At 49.1% G+C, this 21,339-nt stretch overlaps 1 protein-coding gene across 4 annotated transcripts in view; it reads left to right on the forward strand.

Annotated features, from left to right (window-relative positions):
• MBP (myelin basic protein) overlaps positions 1–21,339 on the forward strand; it is a 152,906-nt gene that overhangs the window by 118,342 nt on the left and 13,225 nt on the right. For 2 of the 4 annotated variants that reach the window (XM_005586396.4, XM_005586397.4), the window contains exon 5: positions 2,487–2,564. The exons of the other annotated variants lie outside the window; for them this stretch is intronic. In XM_005586396.4, the coding sequence (XP_005586453.1) occupies positions 2,487–2,564 (78 nt within the window). The remainder of the gene's footprint in view (positions 1–2,486; positions 2,565–21,339) is intronic. 4 annotated transcript variants of the gene reach the window in all.

Here is a 21,339-nt window from a genome sequence, read left to right on the forward strand (position 1 = left end):
TCTCTCAAAGCATCCTCCCGCGAATGTTAGGGCAGGGTGGATGCTGAGCAGACCCCACTGGCCGGTGCTGTCACGGACACATCCCACTCCGCCAGAACTTCCTGAATGAACGTGCACACGGGTGCCAGTACCCACAGAGCCCCCTGGGAGCTCACACACAAGGGGGGGTCATGGGAACCTCGAGACACTGAAATGAGGGGATGGTGCTGGCGCTCTGAAGGATGATAATGTGTATGAGATGAAGGTGAAACTTGGGGTCCTTGAGAAATTAGAAACAAGAGTAAAGATAAGTGATTGGCTTGGATGTGGTCCCGCCTTTCATGTCCATCAGACCCTCATCTTAACCCAACTCCTCCCTTTAAACTCATTTGCATTTTAAAGCATTCATTTCTCTCATTATTGATTTTCCTTTGATAAAATGTCTGGACATTTGATAACAGGCAATTCTGATTGGTGAATTAGGAGCTTGGCTTGACATCAGAGGGAATAGATCATCCTTAGAAAAAAAACACACAGTAGCACTCAGGAAAATCACTTAGATATTGATTCAAATTTGAGAACTGTGGACATTTCCTATCAAACCCTGATTCAATGTTTTTGTAAAGTCTTTTCCTTCATGTCTATCAGCACATTCCTAATGCTCTGAAATCATCCTACTTCATAAAAAGGTAGTAAAAAAAGGAGAAACAGCTAAAGAACACCGAACTCTTTTGAGGGAGCCCCAGAAAAGCAGACTCTTAGCACACACAATTTCTCCTAAGAGGTTATTCTTGCCTTTCGTCTTCTCTGGCCCTTCCATTTGTCCCCCCTCTTCCTGGCTCTGGGAGTGGCAGGCAGCTGGGGCCACAGGTTGCATTTCCTGAAAACCATCAGTGGGACGCCTTATACCTACCCCCGTCACCTGCCTTCCCCATGGGTAGAAGGGGAGTCGGTGGAGGGGCTTCATAGCAGCCCACCAGAGCCACGAGAACATGTCTCACAGCGATGATCTCCTTCGTGAAGAAGAGCCATTGTAGGAGATGGAGGGAAAAGCAATAGAAAGTTCTTTGCGTGGTGGCCCCTGTGCAGAGCGTGCATTTGCTCACGCTCGTGGACACCAGCTGATGAGAGTCACTGCTTACCGGGACAGCCGAGTCTCATCAACACAGCAACTCCCACAAGCTTGTCCACGGAGACATCCTCTAAAGTAAATACTCAATTTACTTACTCTTTAATATCATAAATTAAAGTCACCAGAAATTCCTGCTAATATAGAAATAGCCTCTCTCATGCAGGGAGAATCCATTATGAGACATACAGCTAAGCATACACTCACCACAGATTTGCCTCTGAAAACCCCAGTGTGTTTACTTTCCATAATACTTCTAGAATGTGCTCACATTCTTCAGTGTCGGAACTACTCTACTCTCACGCATACTCAGCTGCTAACCTAGTTAAACGAATCCATTTCATCTGCAGCCAATACATCTCCTGAAACCTATGACACTGATTTCATCTCTTGACCACTATAAGTCTCCTCTTTCTCTTCTTTTCTCTGTCTTCGTTTTGCTGTAGCGGATAATCAAATAGACACTTCTTGCAGGGCACTTACCTTGGTCCTATAATAGTCTTTCAGCTGCGGCCCTCAAAGTTCGTTGATATAGCAGATACTCTCGTGTAACTGACAAAGAGAATACATTAAGTTAGAAGCAAATGCTACTTAGGAAGATTTATAACCACAGAGCTCAGGTGAGTGCACAGCTCCTGCTCCCGCCGAGGAAGATTAACTTCCTACTTGTGTTAAATTCCTAACCTACACCAGCAGCAAGGAAGAATGTCAGCAAGAAAATCAACTTTAAGCAATTGGCTCAAGTGACTTTGAACACTTGCTTCTAAAATTATTTCCTTATGCTCTGCAGAAAATCTGAAAAGGTCAGTCTTTGGTTCACTGAACCTTCATAGAGCAGGAACAGTTTTAACTTGTAAATCCAATGCAGAAGCTAACACACTTGCTGTAAAAATACAACTCTACAAGGAAAGTGGAATGTAAACTTTATCCGTTCCACGGGAGACGTCAAAAAACCCTTTTAGTGCACTTTGCTCCGGCCTGGGAAATGCCTTCCGCCCTGGAGCCTAGAAATCTTTCACAGCTGGTGCCTCTGCCATATTGAGAACACTTGGTCCCGTTGTTTGATATAGGGCCTCAGCATAGACTTTGGAGGAGAGAATTCTTCCCTGAACTTGCCTTTTGCTCTCTATTTCCTGAGTCCTTCGGGGCGCATGCCTGCCCTCTGACCTCCCGTCACCTCTTGCTGGTCCGTCCATCATCCATCATCTGCACACGCCTTCTTTGCTCACTGTCGTCCTTCATCCTCCACCGCCTGCTCACTCCTCTTCACTCTGGGTTCTTGCCAAGCCAGCTCTAGAGGAGATTTGCTGGAGGACTTTGGGGCACTGCCGGCGGCGCCCACCCGGACTCACGCAGCTCGCTCTGTGTCCCCCGGCAGGTACCCTGGCTAAAGCCGGGCCGGAGCCCTCTGCCCTCTCATGCCCGCAGCCAGCCTGGGCTGTGCAACATGTACAAGGTAAGATGCCGGCGGGTCCCCACCCATCGGGGCCAGGGGTGACCTGCCCTTGCCTGAGCTCTCAGCCACTGTCCCTCGGGGCCAGGCAGTGTCACTGCCAGGGGTCCACCCCCAGCCTCGGGGGCATCTGTGAGGCCGTCAACGCGGAGGGGCAGGCCTCCCCCGCGAGAAAGCAGTTGCAGGAAAAGACATGGAGGACGTGCCTTTGAATCCTTGGAGGGACTCCTCCGCAAAGGGCATGGCTGTCAGCTCAGGACGATGGGCAGCCTTGGTGACAGGGTCTGCCTCACTTTGCCGAGACCTGAAGCGCGTGGAGGGGCCTGGGAGTGGCTCTGGTATTGAGGGCTGCCCTGGACCATGGCCACATGCAAACCTGTGCCTGAGTGTACTTTGAAAACTAGTGCCTAGCAGACATTTAGCACGCACTATACACACAGGTGGAATTGAGCTCTAAACGATGAGTGTCCTTGGGACGTCTGGTCCTTCTGGGCTCTGTCCTCACCTGAGCCCAGCTGAGCTCTGTGTAGGAAGTGGGCTATCAGTGTGGCCTGTCCTCATCTCCTTGTGTGGCTGCCACAGCTTCTCAAAGCACATAGGTGCCAGGAGTAATCACAAAGAAGAGGGCAGCCAGGAGGAGAAGGGGAAGGGGACAAGCCCAGAGCTGGCACTGACGTCACCATGAGCAGGGCTGCTGTTTGCACAGTAGGAGCGGTCACCACAAACCTGCGTCCACCGGGCCCCCTTCCAGATCCAAGCCACCACCGTCCGCACCTGGGCACCTGGCTTTTTAAGCGTGGGCGTATGCAAAAGATTGGAAACATGTGCTCAAGTACTTAAATAGCGAGAACATTTCACGAGTGTGCTCAATGGAGCACCCGGTGTGAGGGAGAGCTGGGGTACCCCTCTTCAGAGGCCTGCAAGGTGGGACCATTTACACTGAGCAAGGAGCACAGGAGCATGGGGGACAGGACGCCTGCGGGTGCCAAAACTTGGAGCCCCTGAAGGGGAAGCGTCCGCCAGGTGTGGCTGCATGTCAGACGTCATGCTAGTGCCTGGGTGTCCAGGGCTGCGCCGCCGCCGTCCAGGAGTGGGTTTATGAGGAATGAGGATGTGCCTGCTGGCCCCAGGATGGCCAGTCCAGGGCAGTGGCTGAAAGTGCAGCAGAGGAAGCCAGGGCTTGGGGGCAGAAGGGCCCTGGGGGAGCCAGGACCAGACAAGGGCCAGGTGAGAGCCCCACGATGGTCGTGGGACTCAGAGTGACTGGCGGCTGCGGCTGGGGAGAAGGATTTCTTCCTCAAGCCACAGGGGAGGAGGCGACCGTGCACCCTAGGGGGTCTCGATGGTTTGGACGCCCATCCTGAGAGTCTGTGTTTAACGTGAATCGTGCCCTAGTTGTGAAGCCGCGCTTGATTTTCGAGGGCTGTCTTGGTGATGGGAAACACCAGCACTACCCCCAGGCAGTTTCTGAGGGTCCCCTGTCCTTCTGGGAGGCCTCTTCCCTGGGATGCACTGGGGCTGTGGCCACCTGGGCTTCACTGAGACCAGGACGGGGCTGCAAGCACCTGCCCCTGCCTGGGAGGCACCGACCCAGCCCCGCCCTGGAGAGCAGTGCTGGTGAGAAGGAGGATTTTAACTCTGGGTAGGAATATCTGATGTGTGGGAGGGTTGAGCTAAGGGTGGCACGGCACCCAGTGTGTGACACGCTGGCAGGTAGCAGCTTGCCCCCTGCCCCGGTTCCTGCTCTGCGAGAGGCGTGCTGTCCTCAGTGGACCCTGGCCACAGAGAGATGCAGCCTCTGCCAGAAACCCCATGTTGCCAAGCAGAGTGGAGAGGATCAGAGTCCTGGGCTTCTGTATCCAGATCATAGTAAGAAATTCAACAGAATGCTTCATTCCTCTTCTAAAAAAAACTCTTTAGCAGGGAAAAGCAGCCCTTCTGTTCTCCACAGCTTCATCCTGGACAGGTTTTGCATGTACCTTTAAAAACCTGGTCAAAGATAAGTAAATTCTCTGCATAATGCTTTGTCCACGTGCCAGACCGCGCCTCACTCCTGTGCACACAGGGCAAGGTCATTGAAAGTCCTGCAGGCTTCCACGACTCGGCTCCTTGCACTCCACGCTTGTGTACTTGTGGACACCCCATTCTGGTCCAGATAGGAAAAGCAGTAGGGGTGTGTGTGTGGTATTTACATGTCTATGGAGTGAAGGGAAAATGAAGATAAGCGTAAGTTGAAACTAGAGGCTGGGCAGGCTGTGTGGGCTCCCAGCGTTGCTCGTGATGGACAGAGAGCCCTCCCAGGGCTGTGTGCTAGAGGCCTTAAGTTCTCCTCCAGCCCCCTGAGCAGGGGCCGGCGATGCCTGGCTCACAGAGGCCGTCTCTGCAGGAGGTGTACAGGCAGGCAGGCTGGTCTGAGAGCCCCAAGGGGTGCCCCTGCTCGAAGACAGTGGCAAGCCCATGCCACTTGCATACTGAGTGGAAGAATAAGCGAGGAGCTTCCCTCTCTCATCTCTGAGAAGGAGCTTCTGAGTTTGAATGTCTTCCTCTGGTACTTTGGGATGCTTTGTTACTGCAAGAAAGTGGCTGGAAGGCACCAGCCACAGAGGAAGGAATTGCAAGGCTGGAGGCACTAAATGGTTTTAAAATACAGAGGGATTTTTAAATACAGGGATTCCATGACAACGGACCCTTGAATCAGCTCCCAATGGAGACAGAAGCAGCTGGGTGGAAGGCTCAGGCTGAGAAGTGCCAGGAACCAGCAGAGTCAGAACCAAGCACTCCCTGCCCTGTGACTCAGAAACGCCCACAGCACTCATGCTCTCAGCTGACCAGAGGGTCTCTGCCTGGGTCCACCTCACCCTGTGTCCTCTCCCTCCCTGTCTCTCTGTCTGTCTGCTTCTCCCTCTCTCCCTCCCTCTTCCTCTCTCTCCCTCCCTCTTCCTCTCTCTCTCTTCCTCTTCCCTCTCCCTCTCTGTGCAAACACACCGGGAGGGTAAGGGAGACACCCCAGCTATGAATCAGGCAACGACGAGGCAAAGAATAACCTGCTCCCGTGCCGCGGTGCCCCCTCCAGAGTGGGACCCTGCTCCCAGCTCCCTGACTCCTGGGGACACCGGCGCTCTCAGGGCTGACAGTGCTGTTGTCTTTGAGGACTGGAAGGCGGCAGCAGGAGCACAGGAGGGGAATAGTGTGACATCTGAGAACCCAAAAGCAAGCTGGAGAAGCCAGGATTCCGAGGCGAGAGGAGCAACACACACGACGGGTAATGGCCACGTGGGAAGTAGACCCACTGTTCTCTGCAGTTCCTCTGTCTGCACAGCCCCTGCCTCCCGCCTGCCTGTCCATCGGGCGCTGCAGGTCCCTGGAACCTGGTGCTGGGCCTGCGCTGGAAGCTGGAGTGAGGGCACCTGTGGTGCAGCTGGAAAGGTGGCCCTGGGCAGGGCGGCTCCTCTCGGCCCCACCAATGGTGCCAGCTCCTCCAAGCTCCAGGCTCAGCCTGGGGCCCAGGACCCTGACCTGAGCAGGACGGGGCTGCTCTGGGCTTCCAGCAGCCGCCGTCTCCAAGTCCTCGGACGTCCTTTCTGCCTCATTCTCACAGACCCTCGTGCTCCTGGCCTGCCTGGGAGGACACTGTCCACCCCTCAGCCTTGGCACCCACGGAGGCTTCTGGAAAGACCTGCCCTGCCCCCGAATCCACCATCACCCAGCACATTGGCGTTTAGGAGGCAAAACATTTTGTGCCATGGGAAGCACAGGATTAAGAACCAAAAATGCTTGGCTCGGGTCTCATGGCACCACGTCATAGCCCTGGACCTGGGGCAGGTGTCTGTCTTCTCTGAGCTTCCTTCCCTCTCCTGTAAAACAGCAACGGTGGCGAAAGCATCACCTGTCCTGCAGATGCTGTGGAACGTTGTGCTGATCGAGCGAGAAAAGCAATGCAAATGCCCCCTAGGAGCCTCGTCCTCTGAAAACACTGAGTCACCGTAACCCCGCCCCAGTGCTGCTGCACACTCGTTCAATTTTGGAAGCGGCCTGGTGACCCTCGGAGCTGCTGGGGAGAGCAGCACTGGCTCTAAAAACCCTGGTGGCCCCAGTCCCTCTGCCCCTCAAGGCTACAGCTTTGGGTCCTCCTTGTTTCTGTGCTGGGGCCTTAGTTTCCAAAACTGTAAAATGAAAGTCACAGTGGTTAACCCCACATCAATCCCTGCTCCCACCATTCTTAGAAGGAAATGGCAATCAAGCCTCAAAAGCTCCGTGGTCGGGGCAGCTGGACTAGAACTTCACCCTCTGGCCGTCAGCTCCAAGTCATCTGCGTCTGGGAAGCAGCCGTCTCGGAGCCCCCCTGTGGGAGAGAAATCTCTCTTGCCATGGGGAAGGGGAATTTTTTCCGTGGGTCTCTCGGGACGAGGAACAGAGACCCTGCTTCCCGGAGCTGTGGTCATCAAGGGTGTGCTCCTGCATGGAGACGCCGTGGCAAAATGGTACCCGGGGGCGAGCGGCCATCAAGGTGCTGACCAGAGAGGCCACAGCACAGCCACCCGGAGGAAAGCACACAGCCATTTTAAGGACTTCCTCGCCAATCTGACAGCAGCTCTCAGCTCTGACAGGTGCTGTGTGTCCACCTCCGTTGCCTCTCCCTCTTCAGCACACTCACCAGGGTGAGGAAGCTGGAACCCGGCATCAAAACTCTTCCCCTCTGAGATTAAACCCAGATCAGAAAAATGCAGCCACTGAAAGGGTTTACTTAATGGCAGAAGCACAGGCTGCCGACCTTTGACTTTTGTGCCCTTCTGTGCCCGGAGCCAGAGCCCCGATGTGGGTCCCACGAGGTTTCGTGCCAAGAGGCCTCTGATGCCGACCCCCGTGTCACCAGGGGACAGAGGCAAAGGCGCCCAAAGGAGGCCACAGGAACCTCACCTCCCCATGAAACGTGGGAGAGAAGACACGACCAGATACGCCCTGACCACATCTACAAAAGCAGTATCCGAATCTCTGTGTCCAGCCTCACAGTTCGCTAAGAGGAGAAACACTGATTTTCCTGTCATGGGGCAAGTCAACAACCCCCCGAGGAGAGCACCAGGAGGGGAACCACACACAGGTCGCGGTCGCCAGTGGCCACCGCCCTGCAGCGCTCTCGATCCCAGTATCCGCAAGGAGCTATATCGCCCGGACAGCCTCAGGTTACCTGAAATCTGCATCAGAACTAAAGGCATGTCTGTGGATTTTTTCAGACTTAGAGAAAAGCCCGCTATTCTGGATGGTACACAGCTTTCTATAAAGAAAATAAATGCCCGCGACTTTCATTAACTCGTGCGAGCCAATGATTCAGGAATAAATATAATCTTCAACCCCGCAAAGGGCAGAAACACAGGAAAAACCGCATCTGTCGTTCAGACAGAAAAGAATTCTCTCCAGACTGCAAAATCCAAAATGCCCTGACCTTGCTGGAAAAAAAAAAAAAAAAAAAAAAAATCGATTATACTCTCCTGACACATGGTGGGAGCTGTTTGACCAGAAATGGGCATGCTTTTTTTTCAGAGGAAGCTATTATTTAATTAGTATTGTAACTAGTGTTTAACTAGTATTGAAGGAGAACCACAGTGTTCTGTGATTTCTTGGAATTGCCAGAGCGCTGTGATGTCAGGGGGATGGGGAGTAAGAGTAAGGGAGACACACGGCCCACCATTCACGGTCGGATGTGTCATCTCATCTCCAGCCTTGCAGGCTTTGACACGTGTGTTCTGTCCAATAATACTGATTTCATTGGTGCCTGTTTTAGCTGCTGGGCCAGTTGCCATGGGAAACAGATGCCATGACCCTAAGCTTCAGATAATTTGCAGGGGGTCTGCTGTTCACCACTCCCACCGGTTTTTAGGTAGAAAATACACATGCATTGAAACAGAAGATCCCTGCAGAGAAAGGAGGCCGCCACGTAGGTGCCTGTCTCCTTTGAGCATCTTTAAGGAGGGTCATTTCATCACTTAAACAAGGTTTCTGGGGATGTAAAGGATCTGTGTGAGCCATGAAAGAAGTGTGATGCAGGGGAAATGGCAGAAAATGTGCATCTAGTTCATCTAGAACTACATTTTACGACTCCTAATTCAAAAAAATACACCAAAGAAGCATATTATCACTTTCACCAGAAAAAAATTGTATCAAATATTCCTCTGTGTTCTTTCTTACCACGGCGGCTCAGAACAGCAGTGACACCACTGTCTTCCGTGGTTCCGAACGGGCCACACAGATTCGTCCCTGAGCCCTCTGGCTCTGAGCTTTTCCAGATTAACGTCAGAGCTGTCTGGTATCTGCATTTCCTGAGAGTGCCACATGAATCAAATATTACCCTGGGAGGAAAAAAGAGGATAAAGCAAATTCATCCGCTCTTCACTCTTAGGACCACTGGTGAAACCATCGAAATGAACAGCATAGGTCCCAAATGTCGCTCTGTGGATGTGTGCGAAAATCCACCACGTTCAACCCGGGAATTAAAGGAACAAGTACCAGGAGATACGCTGGCTGGTTGGTTTTCAGTCACATAGACAAAACAGGGTGGTCCAGACAATGCATTCTGTCAGTCCTGAGGCATCACTTTCCACTGAAGGAGGGACGGACAGGCCCTTTGTTTTAATTACATAGAAATGCACCTTTTTTTTTTTTTTTTTTTTTCTGAGACGGAGTCTCGCTCTGTCGCCCAGGCTGGAGTGCAGTGGCGCGATTTTGGCTCACTGCAAGCTCCACCTCCCGGGTTCACGCCAAGAAATGCACCTTTCAAAATGACAGAGAAAATTGGAAAATCTCATCTCATTAACTACACTTGCATTTATTGTATCCATCAGTGTTTACCAAAATAACTGGGAACTAATTTTCTAGTAAACAGCGCAATTGAAGCTTCCCTCATTCCCTAGACACTAACTGGCATATGTCATTGACTTTGTCTACAGATACTAGTTTATTTTTCTCATTTATGAGCACATTGTTATTTCTAGCCAATAGCTTCATAACTTACTATAAGGTTAAGTCTACAAATTCTTGTGATAAACAAAATACAATTTAAAAATCCATTCTTCTCGGCCAGGCGTGGTGGCTCAAGCCTGTAATCCCAGCACTTTGGGAGGCCAAGATGGGCGGATCACGAGGTCAGGAGATCGAGACCATCCTGGCTAACACGGTGAAATCCTGTCTCTACTAAAAAAATACAAAAAACAAGCCGGGCGAGGTGGCGGGCGCCTGTAGTCCAAGCTACTCCAGAGGCTGAGGCAGGAGAATGGCGTGAACCCGGGAGGCGGAGCTTGCAGTGAGCGGAGATCGCGCCACTGCACTCCAGCCTGGGCGACAGAGAGAGACTCCATCTCAAAAAAAAAAAAAAAAAAATCCATTCTTCTCCCTTCCCTTTTCCCTTTCTCCTATGACTACCCAGTGAATTTCCTCATAGGCCACTGAGTTTCGGGTGGGTAACGTGAGCCTCTCATCCCACATTCACTCCACAAGAGTCTCACTTGGCATGGAGTCTAAAGATCAAGCCCTAGACAGCGAGCAGACTCAGCGAGCGGGTCCCTGAACCTCTTTGCATCTCAATATTCAAATCTGTAAAATGAGTGGTGATGTGGGAACAGTGCTGCATGATGTTTTGGTTTACGATGCTCACACCTTGTTTTAAAACCAAGACTCATTGCTTTCTCTGTTCTGGTTTTGCATTGAATCCTTTTGGGGACACAGGGAAAAAATGTACATTCCTAGAACTTGGACCAATTACTTAAGACAATGCCTATAAGGAAATCCCTACTGCATTTAGCCACTGGATGGTAGATGCTGCTCTCTGGGCATATTGAGATGCATCAACAGAGACATTTTTCTAACGTGTCATTCTGCGATGACATCACGGACCACACGACAAAGGGAAGACCAGGCATTTGCTGAGGCTCCACACCGAAGTGCTGACGGATGCATCTCTGTAGCAAAGGCCCTAATGGGAGGTGCAGGTGGAGAAAGCCAGGTGCACGAGACCCCGCCGTGATTGCCTCCATGAGAACGCACCATTCCAGGTTTACAAGAGGGCAGAGGTTTCCAGGTGGCAACTCCACATGGGGCGAACTCCCTGTGCTCCATCCCATCAGGTGGGAAAATGGGGCAGATGTTATCAGCACTCAGTTATTTGATCCACTTCCCAAAAACTGGCACACAATAGCAATGGGGAAACATGTACTATCTGTTAATACATGTGGTCTGAAAGAAGGCAGATCATCTCTAATGATAGAAGATGTTCTGACACATGACTGTCAGTAAGAACACTATTGTAAGGGGAGGGTGAGATGAGCAGGAACTCTTTCTCATGGGCATTTTTTTTTTTTTTTTTTTTTTTGAGATGAAGTCTCACTTTATCACCCAGGATGGAGTGCAGTGGCGCAATCTCGGCTCACTGCAACCTCCACCTCCCAGGTCAGGTGATTCTCCTACCTCAGCCTCCTGAGTAGCTGGGATCACAGGTGTGAGCCACCACGCCTGGCCTCTTATGGGCATTTTCTTAATTAATCATCCAAGTTCTAGGAATGCACACTTCTCCTTGTGTCTCCAAAAGGATTCCATGTGAAATAGGAGTAAGGACCTGCAGTACCTCGCCCGTCTGTTAAAACTGCAGAGTGGGTCCCCAACAGGCTCATTAGCTGCTGTGGACTGCGGGGAGCTGCTGGAGGCTGTCAGGCTACACTGGGCCAGTCTTCTGGGTAGGTGTATCTACACCTGTGTATCTAGTGATTTACTCTCATCCAGAAGAGAAACGCGGGCACACTCCAGCCTGGGATGGCAGGGGAGGAACCCAGGCCCCACGGGGCCCCGCAGGGTCCCACCTGGAGAATCAGTGAGCTTCAGGGTCCGGGCCAGTGAGCAGGGACCCGGTGAGCGGGGACCGCGTGGGCGGGGACCCGGGCAGGTTCAGAGCCATAAACTCACTAGGCCTTCACGTGTTGACCTTGTGATCATTGATTCAGGGAAACAATTAAATTCCTCTCTCGGACAATGAAAGAAGAGCTTGAACTCTTTTTTTCCCAACCACAAAACTCCAGGCACCAGTGAATATTAATCTTTTTTTCAAATTAATTGTAAACATTTCTTCTGAGAGGGACTGACTCCATCCACGTATCTCCTTTAGTAAAATCCGAATGGAAATGATGCCGCCAAGAAAGGCTTTGGCCCGCTGATCTTCAGATGCATCGGGAGGCAACTCATCTGTTACTCCTCCCCGTTAAGAACGCCCAGCTCCCCAGACCTTAAAACAAATTGGAAAGCAGGGCGGGGGGTGGTGGAAACAAAACAGAACAAACAAACTCTTCCTGATTTCTGGAGAGAAACGGGCCCCAGCAGCAGCCTGGGTGCCGTGCTCAGGAGCTCCGCCTGCTGGTGATGAGGAAAACAATTCTTCAAAAATCATACAATCAGGCTCATGGAAAAAGGAATTTCTTTTACAAATAAATGGCCACCCATGGTCTTCCTCCCATGATTTTAAAAACTTTTCAGGAAGGTATTATATTTACCAACCGAAAGTTTGTCATTTTGTTGTTGCTGTATCAACCGTGATGAAAACCTCTACTGATAAGAAGAGGCTTTTGACACCGTTGAGTAAACCAAGAAAACTCAGGTGCAGAAAACGGTGTGTCTAGTATGATCACTTTGAACGGCATTTGCATATTTTGTCTGTGTTTTGCACAAAGCCAGATCTAACAATGTGCTCATCAAAGTGTAAACCAGGGTCATCGCTAAGTGGTAGAATTTTTCCACAGACTTTCTTAACTTTCTTATTTCATGTGATATCTTTATATGAGCATGTATTATTTTTCTAAACAATAGAAAATATTCCTTTTTTAAAATCAGGTCATTTTTTAATTATTCACTTGTCCCAAGTATTCAGCTCCAAATAAGCCAAACATTTTGCAGAAATGTCCTGGCCTCATCTCTAGCTGCCAAAACACAGATTGCAGGATGCCCCCCCAGCATCTGAGTCCATTTCTTATTTTATGGTGCAACTGACCACCTAGCTCTTCCTCTGCTTTTAATCACCTACAAAGAAAGTGCAGTACTTGAAACAGGTTGGGGATGGCCATGGAGACACAAATCTCAATGAATAACCAACATGTTCACAGTTTTGGCTTTTTTTAAACCTTAGTGTGTACAACTAAAAGTATATCAGGGAATTACTAAATGTGTGTCCTAAAAACTAAGCAGGCCGTGTGCAGTGGCTCACACCTGTAATCCCAGCACTTTGGGAGGCCAAGGTGGGCAGATCGCTTGAGGCCAGGAGTTCAAGACCAGCCTGGGCAACATGATGAAACCTGCCTCTACTGAAAATACAAAAATTAGCCAGTCATGCTGGTACGTGCCTGTAATCCCAGCTACTTGGGAGGCTGAGGTATGAGAATCACTTGAACCCAGGAGGTGGAGGTTGCAGTGAACCAAGATCAGGCTACTGTACTTCACTTCAGCCTGGAAGACAGAGTGAGACTGTCTCAAAAAAAGATAAAAGAAAAAAAAAAAAAGAAAAAAAAACCCTAAACCTAACAGCAGGAATCCTTTCTCTCCTAGAGAGCCGAAGTTCAGCATTCAGTTCACTTTCAAGATGACCTTATACAGCACAAGTGTTCCTGGGGCCGCGGCTCAGAACTTCCGATGGGACTGACAGGGGAAGCTGGGTTGCGAGGCTGGCTCAGGCCCTCAGCGGTCTCCTCTGGGAAGGCTTGAGTGTGGGCCACCCCCTTCAGAGTCCCCCGTGGCTGGTCTGGGAAGTGACTCAAGTTCACCTTCACCCTCTAAGCGTTCCACCCAGCTTGCGTCTTCCCCTTACCTCCTCCTGTTGTTTCTTTAAGGCCTAGCATCTTCTCCCAGCTCCTCCCACCTAGGAACAGGTAACCTGTTTACCATAAGGTGTGACAGAATAAGTGCCCGTTCCTCATAAATTGCAAAATAAACCTCCCAAAATACTGCTTTTAAAATCCACTGACACCTTGCATTTATCACATTTCCTGCCCCTCTGGAAGCCGTGAAGGTGGTGGTGCATTCCTACAATTGAACTGAGCAGGGTTTGTGGTGAGCAAGGGGCTGTGGGGTCAGTGAGGAAGGGGCCGAGGGGCTCCATGAAAGGACCACAGACCCAGATCGAGGATCCTGAAGGATGGGGCTGCTTCTGACCTTGCCTGCTGGCCCGTGTGACTGAAGCTGTATTGCATGGACCTGCAGTCAGCTACTCACTGGAAAGTGGGGCAGACACGGGGCCCCACTTCTCAGCCAAGCCATCCTAATACTGTGTGTACGTCTCATCTCGTAAATGTAAATGCACCTCGACCTTCACAAGGACGTCAGGGTCCCAGTGCTGTGTGCTGCTATTCCTTCGAAGAAGAAGGGAACCTCGGCCAGGCAGCTTTACCGCAGGCTGTTGGGGAAAGAAGCGTGGGGCGTTCGGGCGTCTCTTCTGTGTGTCACCCGAGGGCATGGGAATGTCATGGCCAAGTCAGATCAGCGTCGCTCGGGGGAGCCTGGGTTGCTTAAAAGGTGACTCAGAACTACAGCCAAAATGTGGACACAGCCCAGAAGTTCCCAGGAGGGTGAATGGATGAGCAGAAAGCAGTCCGTGCATACGGTGCAGTGGATGTCATTCAGCCTAACAGTGGAAGGGAATTCTGACGGGCTGCAGCACAGGGAGCCTGGAGGGCCCTGTGGTAAGTGTACTAAGCCATCCCCAGAGGACAGACGTTGCGTGGCTCCATGCATAGGAGGCCCCTAGGGTGGCCCAGTTCATAGAGACAAAGTGACCTGAATGCTGGGCCAGGGATGGAGAGTGAGTGTTTCATGGGAACTAGGTTTCAGTTCGGGAAGCTGGAGAGGGTCTAAAGAGGGATGGCGGTGACACATTATACAACAGTGCGAATGTGATGTATGCCACTGAATTGCACACTTAAAAATTGTTAGAATGGTAAGTTTTATGTTATGTGTGTTTCACCCCAGTAAAAAATTTACTTTTTAAAAAGTGGCTCAGATGCAGCACCCGTCCACGCGGACCATGCAGTCCCCTGCCCGAGGTCGTCGCCACCCTGAGGCGTGTCCCTGGGCTTTTCCTCCTGTGCTCAGCACAGAAGCTCTTTAGGAACATCAACCAAAACCCAGGTCTGGAGTCTCAGGAGACAACCAATGTGGAAGCTCAGCAGAGACCGATCTCGCAGGCTTTGCACTTTCCCAAGGTGGTTTCTTAGTAAAATTCTAGAACAGAACACTCGGAGAGCCTCTGTTTCAGTCCCATCATTTCACCCGTGAGGAACCAGAGCCCCAGGGCCCCAGGGACTTGCTTGCTCAAGGCCGCACAGGTGGTGTCAGGCCCGGGCTGGAGCCTCCCAGCTCCCTGCGGCAAAGCTGTTTCACAAGACTGCCATGGAGGGCTTTCGTTCCTCCGCCACCTTCTGTCTGCTGAGCTCCACTGTGTGAGTCAGATGCTAGAAGCTTTGGGGATCCCACAGAAGTTTTTCTTTTTTCCTCTGAAAGATTAAAATCTAGCTGAAGAGGGAAGATGCTTGCAGAAAGCTAAAAAGGACAATCCAATGCCAGATGAGGGTTGCAGCCAAAAGAGGCTATATTTTCCCAAAACAGAGACATTTGGAAGGGGAGGACACTCTAGGCAAAGGTCAGGGAGCCCGCAGGAGCCCCAAGGCAGAAGGAGATGCCAACGCTCTCAGGGGAGACCCGAGACTGCCAATCCGAAAATTCGCACAGTGAAACAATGCGCGCATGAATTCCACTTCTGGCTCTACAATGACAGGTCACGTTAAATGACCTTATTCTAGTTCACAAAATAATGAACAAAATGGGCTTGCTTTGGGAGTACAGTTCTATGAGTTGTGATGCACGTATGGATTTGTATAGCTACCGTCATAATAAGGACACACAACCCCAAAGCCTCCCACCTCCCCTTCCCTCGTGGTCCACACTGCACCTTCCCCCCATTCCCTACCCCCCAGCTCTGACCTCCCCCAATATAGGTCAGCCTTTTCCAGCATGTCATAGAAATAAGATCACACTGTGTAAAACCTTTTAGAATGGCGGCTTTTACTCAGCAAGATTCCTTGGAGCTGCCTCTAGGCTGTTGCCTGTATCTAGAGTTTGTATTTTTATTGCCAAATAGTATTTCATGCCTGGATACAACACGGTGTGTTTAACCCTTCAGCCTCTCAAGAGCATTCGGGTTGTTGACAGTTTTTAGTGAAATCTAGTGAGTTTAGCTGCTGTGAACATTCATGTACAGGTTATTGTGTAAATATATGTTTTTATAAAAATTTAAATTACTTTTCCCTCAAAAGATGGGTGGCCAATATATTCGTTATAAAAACCGTTTACAAAAACATGTAATTTATCCTTTAGTATTTAAAGCAGGAAATGGAATTACAGGGTCACATGGGAAGTTTAGGGTTAACTTTCTAAGACACTGCCAAATTGTTTCCAGGAGTGACAGTTTGTGTTCCCAAGGTAATCCATGAGGGCTCAGGTGGCTCCACATCCTAACCAGCACTTGGGAATGTCGGCGGTTTTTATTTCAGCCATTCTAACGGTGCGGTATCACCTCACGGTTTTGATTTGTGTTTTCCTGATGCTGATGATGATGTCCAACATCTTTTCATCTGCTTATTCACCCTCCCTACGTCCTCTTTGCTGAAGTGTTTATTCAAGTGTTTGGTCCATTTTTAAACCAAATTGTTTGTTTTCTTCTGGTTGAGTCTTGAGAGTCCTTTACAGATTCTGCTTTCAAGTCCTTTGTTAGATAATGTAATTTGCAAATATTTTCTCTCTGTATGTAGCTTGTCTTTTTATTCTCTTGACGGTGTCTTTTGTAAAACAAAAGTTTTTAAATTTGGATGAGGTCCAATTTGTCCATTTTTCCTTTCATAGATGATGTTTTGGTGTCAGGTCTAAGAACTTGTTGTCTACACTGGTCAGGAAGATTTTTCTCCTATGGCTCCTTCTAAAATTTTATAGTTTTACATCATGAATAACAATCTATGATCTATTTTGAGTTCAATCTTATGTAAGGTGTGGATTGGGGTTAAAATGTTTTTTTGTGGTTGTTTTTTTTTTTTTTTTTTTAAACATATGGATGTTGAATTGTTTCAATGCTGTTTTGTTTGTTGAGAAGACAGTTTTTTCCATTGAATGATCTTTGCCAGGAATTGGCTGGTCAGATTTGGGTGAGTCTATTTCTGAGCTCCATTTTGTCCATTATTCTACGTGCCTGCCCTTCTTCTAACACTACAGGTCCTCAGTTACCATAGCTGCATAGTCAATCTTAGAACCAGGTAATGAGTTTCTCTCACTTTATGTGTCCTTTTCACAATTGTTTGACTATTTTTGCTCCCTTGGATTTCCATACAGTTTTAGAATCCACCTGTCTCTAAACAAAACCTTGCTGGAATTTGAATTGGAATTGCATTAAACCTGTAGATCAATTTGGGGAAAGAATCATAGTTTTACTATGTTAAGTCTTCTAATCCATGAACAGAGTATGTCTCTGTTTATTTAAGTTCTCTTTGATTTCTTCCACCAGCTTTTTCTAGTGTTAGCATTAAAGTTCTGTACCTTTTTGCTAAATGTATACCTAATATTTTGTTTCCTTGATGCTATTCTATATAATAATTTTTAATGTTGTTTTTTAATTGTTCATTACTTGGCTATAGACATATAATTGACTAAATGTCCTATCAGTAATAGGTCATTACATCTATGGTATAACAACACAAATATAAGACTGCTTCAAATTATCTGTACAACTAATGATCTATGGCTAAAAGCCCAAGTCAGAATCCTAGTTCAGTCACTCTTCAATGCATCTATAACCGAAAAATGTGTATGATCTCATGATAACAATTCCATTCACTGAAGACCAGTGTCAGTTCTGTATTAAAAGTGAACTAAACAGCCTACACGTTAATTCAGCAAACAGTTGATGCTCACTGCATTCTTAGTTCTGTGTGAGGACCAGCAATAAACCAACTGCCTTTTTCATAGACTTTTCTGACCGTGATGATAGCTCCAAGAGCTCAAATAATACCTACCAACACCATGTGTACCTCAAAAGATTTAAACTACCTTTTCCTCACCAGTGTAGTGACCAATATATTCATTATAACAGTCACTTACCAAAGTATATCATTTTTCTTTTATCATTTAAAGCTGGTATTCCTAATTCACATGTGAGGCATTATCTATGTAATTCTCCATTGGACAACATGGCAAGTTGTAAAATCCTCTGAGATCTGCATAGCGTGACTGAGCATTCACTTCTTTAAAATCCTGACCTAAGCCTAAGTTTTTTCTTTAGAAACTTAAAAAGTTTAAGGCATTTTTCTAGTTTAATCACAGGATGAGTGATTTAAAGGTCAACGATGTTTCTGTGACTCAAAATCCAAAGTTCAGCATCTAGAGAAATGGAGAAGTGGAGAAGAGGAGAAGTGGAGAAACGAAGAGGTGGAGAAGTGGAGAAACGAAGAAGTGGAGAAACGAAGAAATGGAGAAGTAGAGAAGTGGAGAAGTGGAGAAACGAAGAAGTGGAGAAGTGGAGAAATGGAGAAATGGAGAAGTGGAGAAATGAAGAAGTGGAGAAGTAGAGAAGTAGAGAAGTGGAGAAATGGAGAAGTGGAGAAGTGAAGAAGTGGAGAAATGAAGAAGTGGAGAAGTGAAGAAGTGGAGAAGTGGAGAAGTGAAGAAGTGGAGAAACGAAGAAGTGGAAAAGTAGAGAAGTGGAGAAGTGGAGAAATGGAGAAGTGGAGAAGTGAAGAAGTGGAGAAACGAAGAAGTGGAGAAGTAGAGAAGTGGAGAAGTGAAGAAGTGGAGAAGTGGAGAAACGAAGAAGTGGAGAAGTAGAGAAGTGAAGAAGTGGAGAAGTGGAGAAATGAAGAAATGAAGAAGTGGAGAAGCGGAGAAGCGGAGAAGTGAAGAAGTGGAGAAGTGGAGAAGTGGAGAAACGAAGAAGTGGAGAAGTAGAGAAGTGGAGAAATGGAGAAGTGGAGAAGTGAAGAAGTGGAGAAGTGGAGAAACGAAGAAGTGGAGAAGTAGAGAAGTGAAGAAGTGGAGAAATGAAGAAGTGGAGAAGCGGAGAAGCGGAGAAGTGAAGAAGTGGAGAAGTGGAGAAACGGAGAAGTGGAGAAGTGGAGAAGTAGAGAAGTGGAGAAATGGAGAAGTGGAGAAGCGGAGAAGTGAAGAAGTGGAGAAATGGAGAAGTGGAGAAACGAAGAAGTGGAGAAGTAGAGAAGTGGAGAAATGGAGAAGTGGAGAAGTGGAGAAGCGGAGAAGTGAAGAAGTGGAGAAGTGGAGAAATGGAGAAGTGGAGAAGTGAAGAAGTGGAGAAGTGGAGAAACGAAGAAGTGGAGAAGTGGAGAAGTGGAGAAGTGGAGAAACGAAGAAGTGGAGAAGTAGAGAAGTGAAGAAGTGGAGAAGTGGAGAAATGAAGAAATGAAGAAGTGGAGAAGTGGAGAAGTGAAGAAGTGGAGAAATGAAGAAATGAAGTGGAGAAGTGGAGAAGCGGAGAAGTGGAGAAATGAAGAAGTGGAGAAGTGGAGAAGCAGAGAAGTGGAGAAATGAAGTGGAGAAGCGGAGAAGCGGAGAAGTGGAGAAATGAAGAAGTGGAGAAGTGGAGAAATGAAGAAGTGGAGAAGCGGAGAAGTGAAGAAGTAGAGAAGTGGAGAAATGAAGAAGTGAAGAAGTGGAGAAGTGGAGAAACGAAGAAGTGGAGAAGCAGAGAAGCGGAGAAGTGGAGAAGTAGAGAAGTGAAGAAGTGGAGAAATGAAGAAGTGAAGAAGTGAAGAAGTGGAGAAGTGGAGAAGTGGAGAAGTGCTACCCAAACACCAACGGCAGCATGGCTTGCCCTAGACTATGAGCTGTGTCAGTGATTTCAGCCCATTGGAGTAGAAGCTAATAAGTAACTTCGTCTGGTAGACATAACACTTAAAGATGTACGTCCTAAAGTTTACACAATTTCCTGTCTCTTCCATTTTGTTTTTTGGTTATAAATTTACACCCCTTCTCTCACGGTTTGAGGAGAGGTACAAGGCTGGTTAGCGGTGACTAAATACAACTGGTGACTGAACGCAGAGAAGTATTCGATAAAAGACTACATGACACAAGGAGAATCAGAGAATTCCTTGGATTCTTGCAGAATTCACAGAGAGAATGAGTTGGAATACGAAGAATCAGGGATTTTTATTAGGACTCCAATGTCCCCGGCCCTTCTGACATCCTCACGTTCAGAAGCCCACAGCACCCGCCTGGGAGGAAACTGAGCATGCAAACTCCACTCCTCTGTGCGTGAGAAGGTGGAGGTGTCAGTAAACAGAGGGGTACCCGCCTTGGAGCGCCGGCCACATGCAGAGCGCCAGTGGCCTTCTGTGAAGAGTCTGGGAGCTGTGCTCTGTGTCTGAGAGAGGTTGACAATCTCACCAGGAATGAGAATCATTAACCAACAAGGGCACAAAATGGGAAAGACAACTAGTAAAATATGGAGTGCTGATCACTAAGAAATCCAAGGGATAAAATGGGATTTTTTTTTTTTTTTTTTGGAGACAAAGTCTCGCTCTGTCATCCAGGCTGGAGTGCAGTGGCGCAATCTCAGCTCACTGCAACCTCCACCTCACAGATTCAAGCAATTCTCCTGCCTCGGCCCCCTGAAGCTGGGACTATAGGCACACGATGCCAAGCCTGGCTAATTTTTTGTATTTTAGTAGAGACGGGGTTTCACCATATTGCCCAGGCTGGTCTCAAACTCCTAACCTCAGGCAATCTGCCCGGCTCGGCCTCCCAAAATGCTAGGATTACAGGCGTGAGCCACCACGCCCAGCCAAAATGGGATCCCTCTTTCATTCCTCATGCATTCAAAATATCTCAGGCAGGAATTCTGTCTGCTTCACTTTTGCGGTATCTTCAGAACATGGACCATGCCTGGCCCCCGGCATTTAGTTGGGAAGTAATGAGGCCCCGGGCAGAGAGGGACGAGCAGCTCATGGTTACGCCGTGCTGTGCCTGCAACTCTGTCACAGGGGAGGCCATAGGCAAGGGGTGCAAAAAACAGAGCTCGCAGTGCTGAGCAGGCCCTGTGCATGGGAGACGCCTTTGCCCTGGGCCCTGAGGAGGTTCCAGAGGGGAGAAGGAAGGGCCTTGTGGACAGAAAGGACCCTGCGCAAGGCCCAGGGCAGGGGATACGCAGCCCGTCCATATGGAAGATGGGCGGGGCCAGGGCATAGGCGCGTGACCCAGGGCAAGGGATGGATGCTAGGCAGCCAGGGCAGGTGGGAGGAGAGCTGAGGCTGGGGCTCAGGCTCCTGGCAGGACTGCAGCCAGAGCGAAGGGCCCTCAGAAGCGCCCAGAGTAACAGGGCTCCCGCTGTGGGCAAGGGCGGCCACGGGACACTGGAAGGAGAGGGACATCCGTGTTGCTTCTGTTTCAGGAAGCTTGCTCTGCTCTGGGTGCTGAATGCTGGGAAGGTGGACAGGAAGCCTCCCCACATTAGGGCCCAGGGAATGAAGAGCTTTGGCTTCCCCCTGAAGGATGGGCAGGGCAGGGAGCCTCACAGGCAGCAGGGGAGCTGTTAGTAGTCTGGGGGTGAGGGCAAGAAACGTTTGAAACAGGGGTCCCCAACTCCCAGGCCCTGGACTGGTACTGGTCTGTGGCCTGTTAGGAACCGAGGCGCACAGTAGCAGGCGAGCGGTAGTTGAGTGAGATTATCTCCTGAGCTCTGCCTCCTGTCAGGTCAGCGTTGGCACCA

This window comes from Macaca fascicularis, chromosome 18 (genome assembly GCF_037993035.2).
Source record: "Macaca fascicularis isolate 582-1 chromosome 18, T2T-MFA8v1.1".
NCBI lineage: Eukaryota > Metazoa > Chordata > Mammalia > Primates > Cercopithecidae > Macaca > Macaca fascicularis.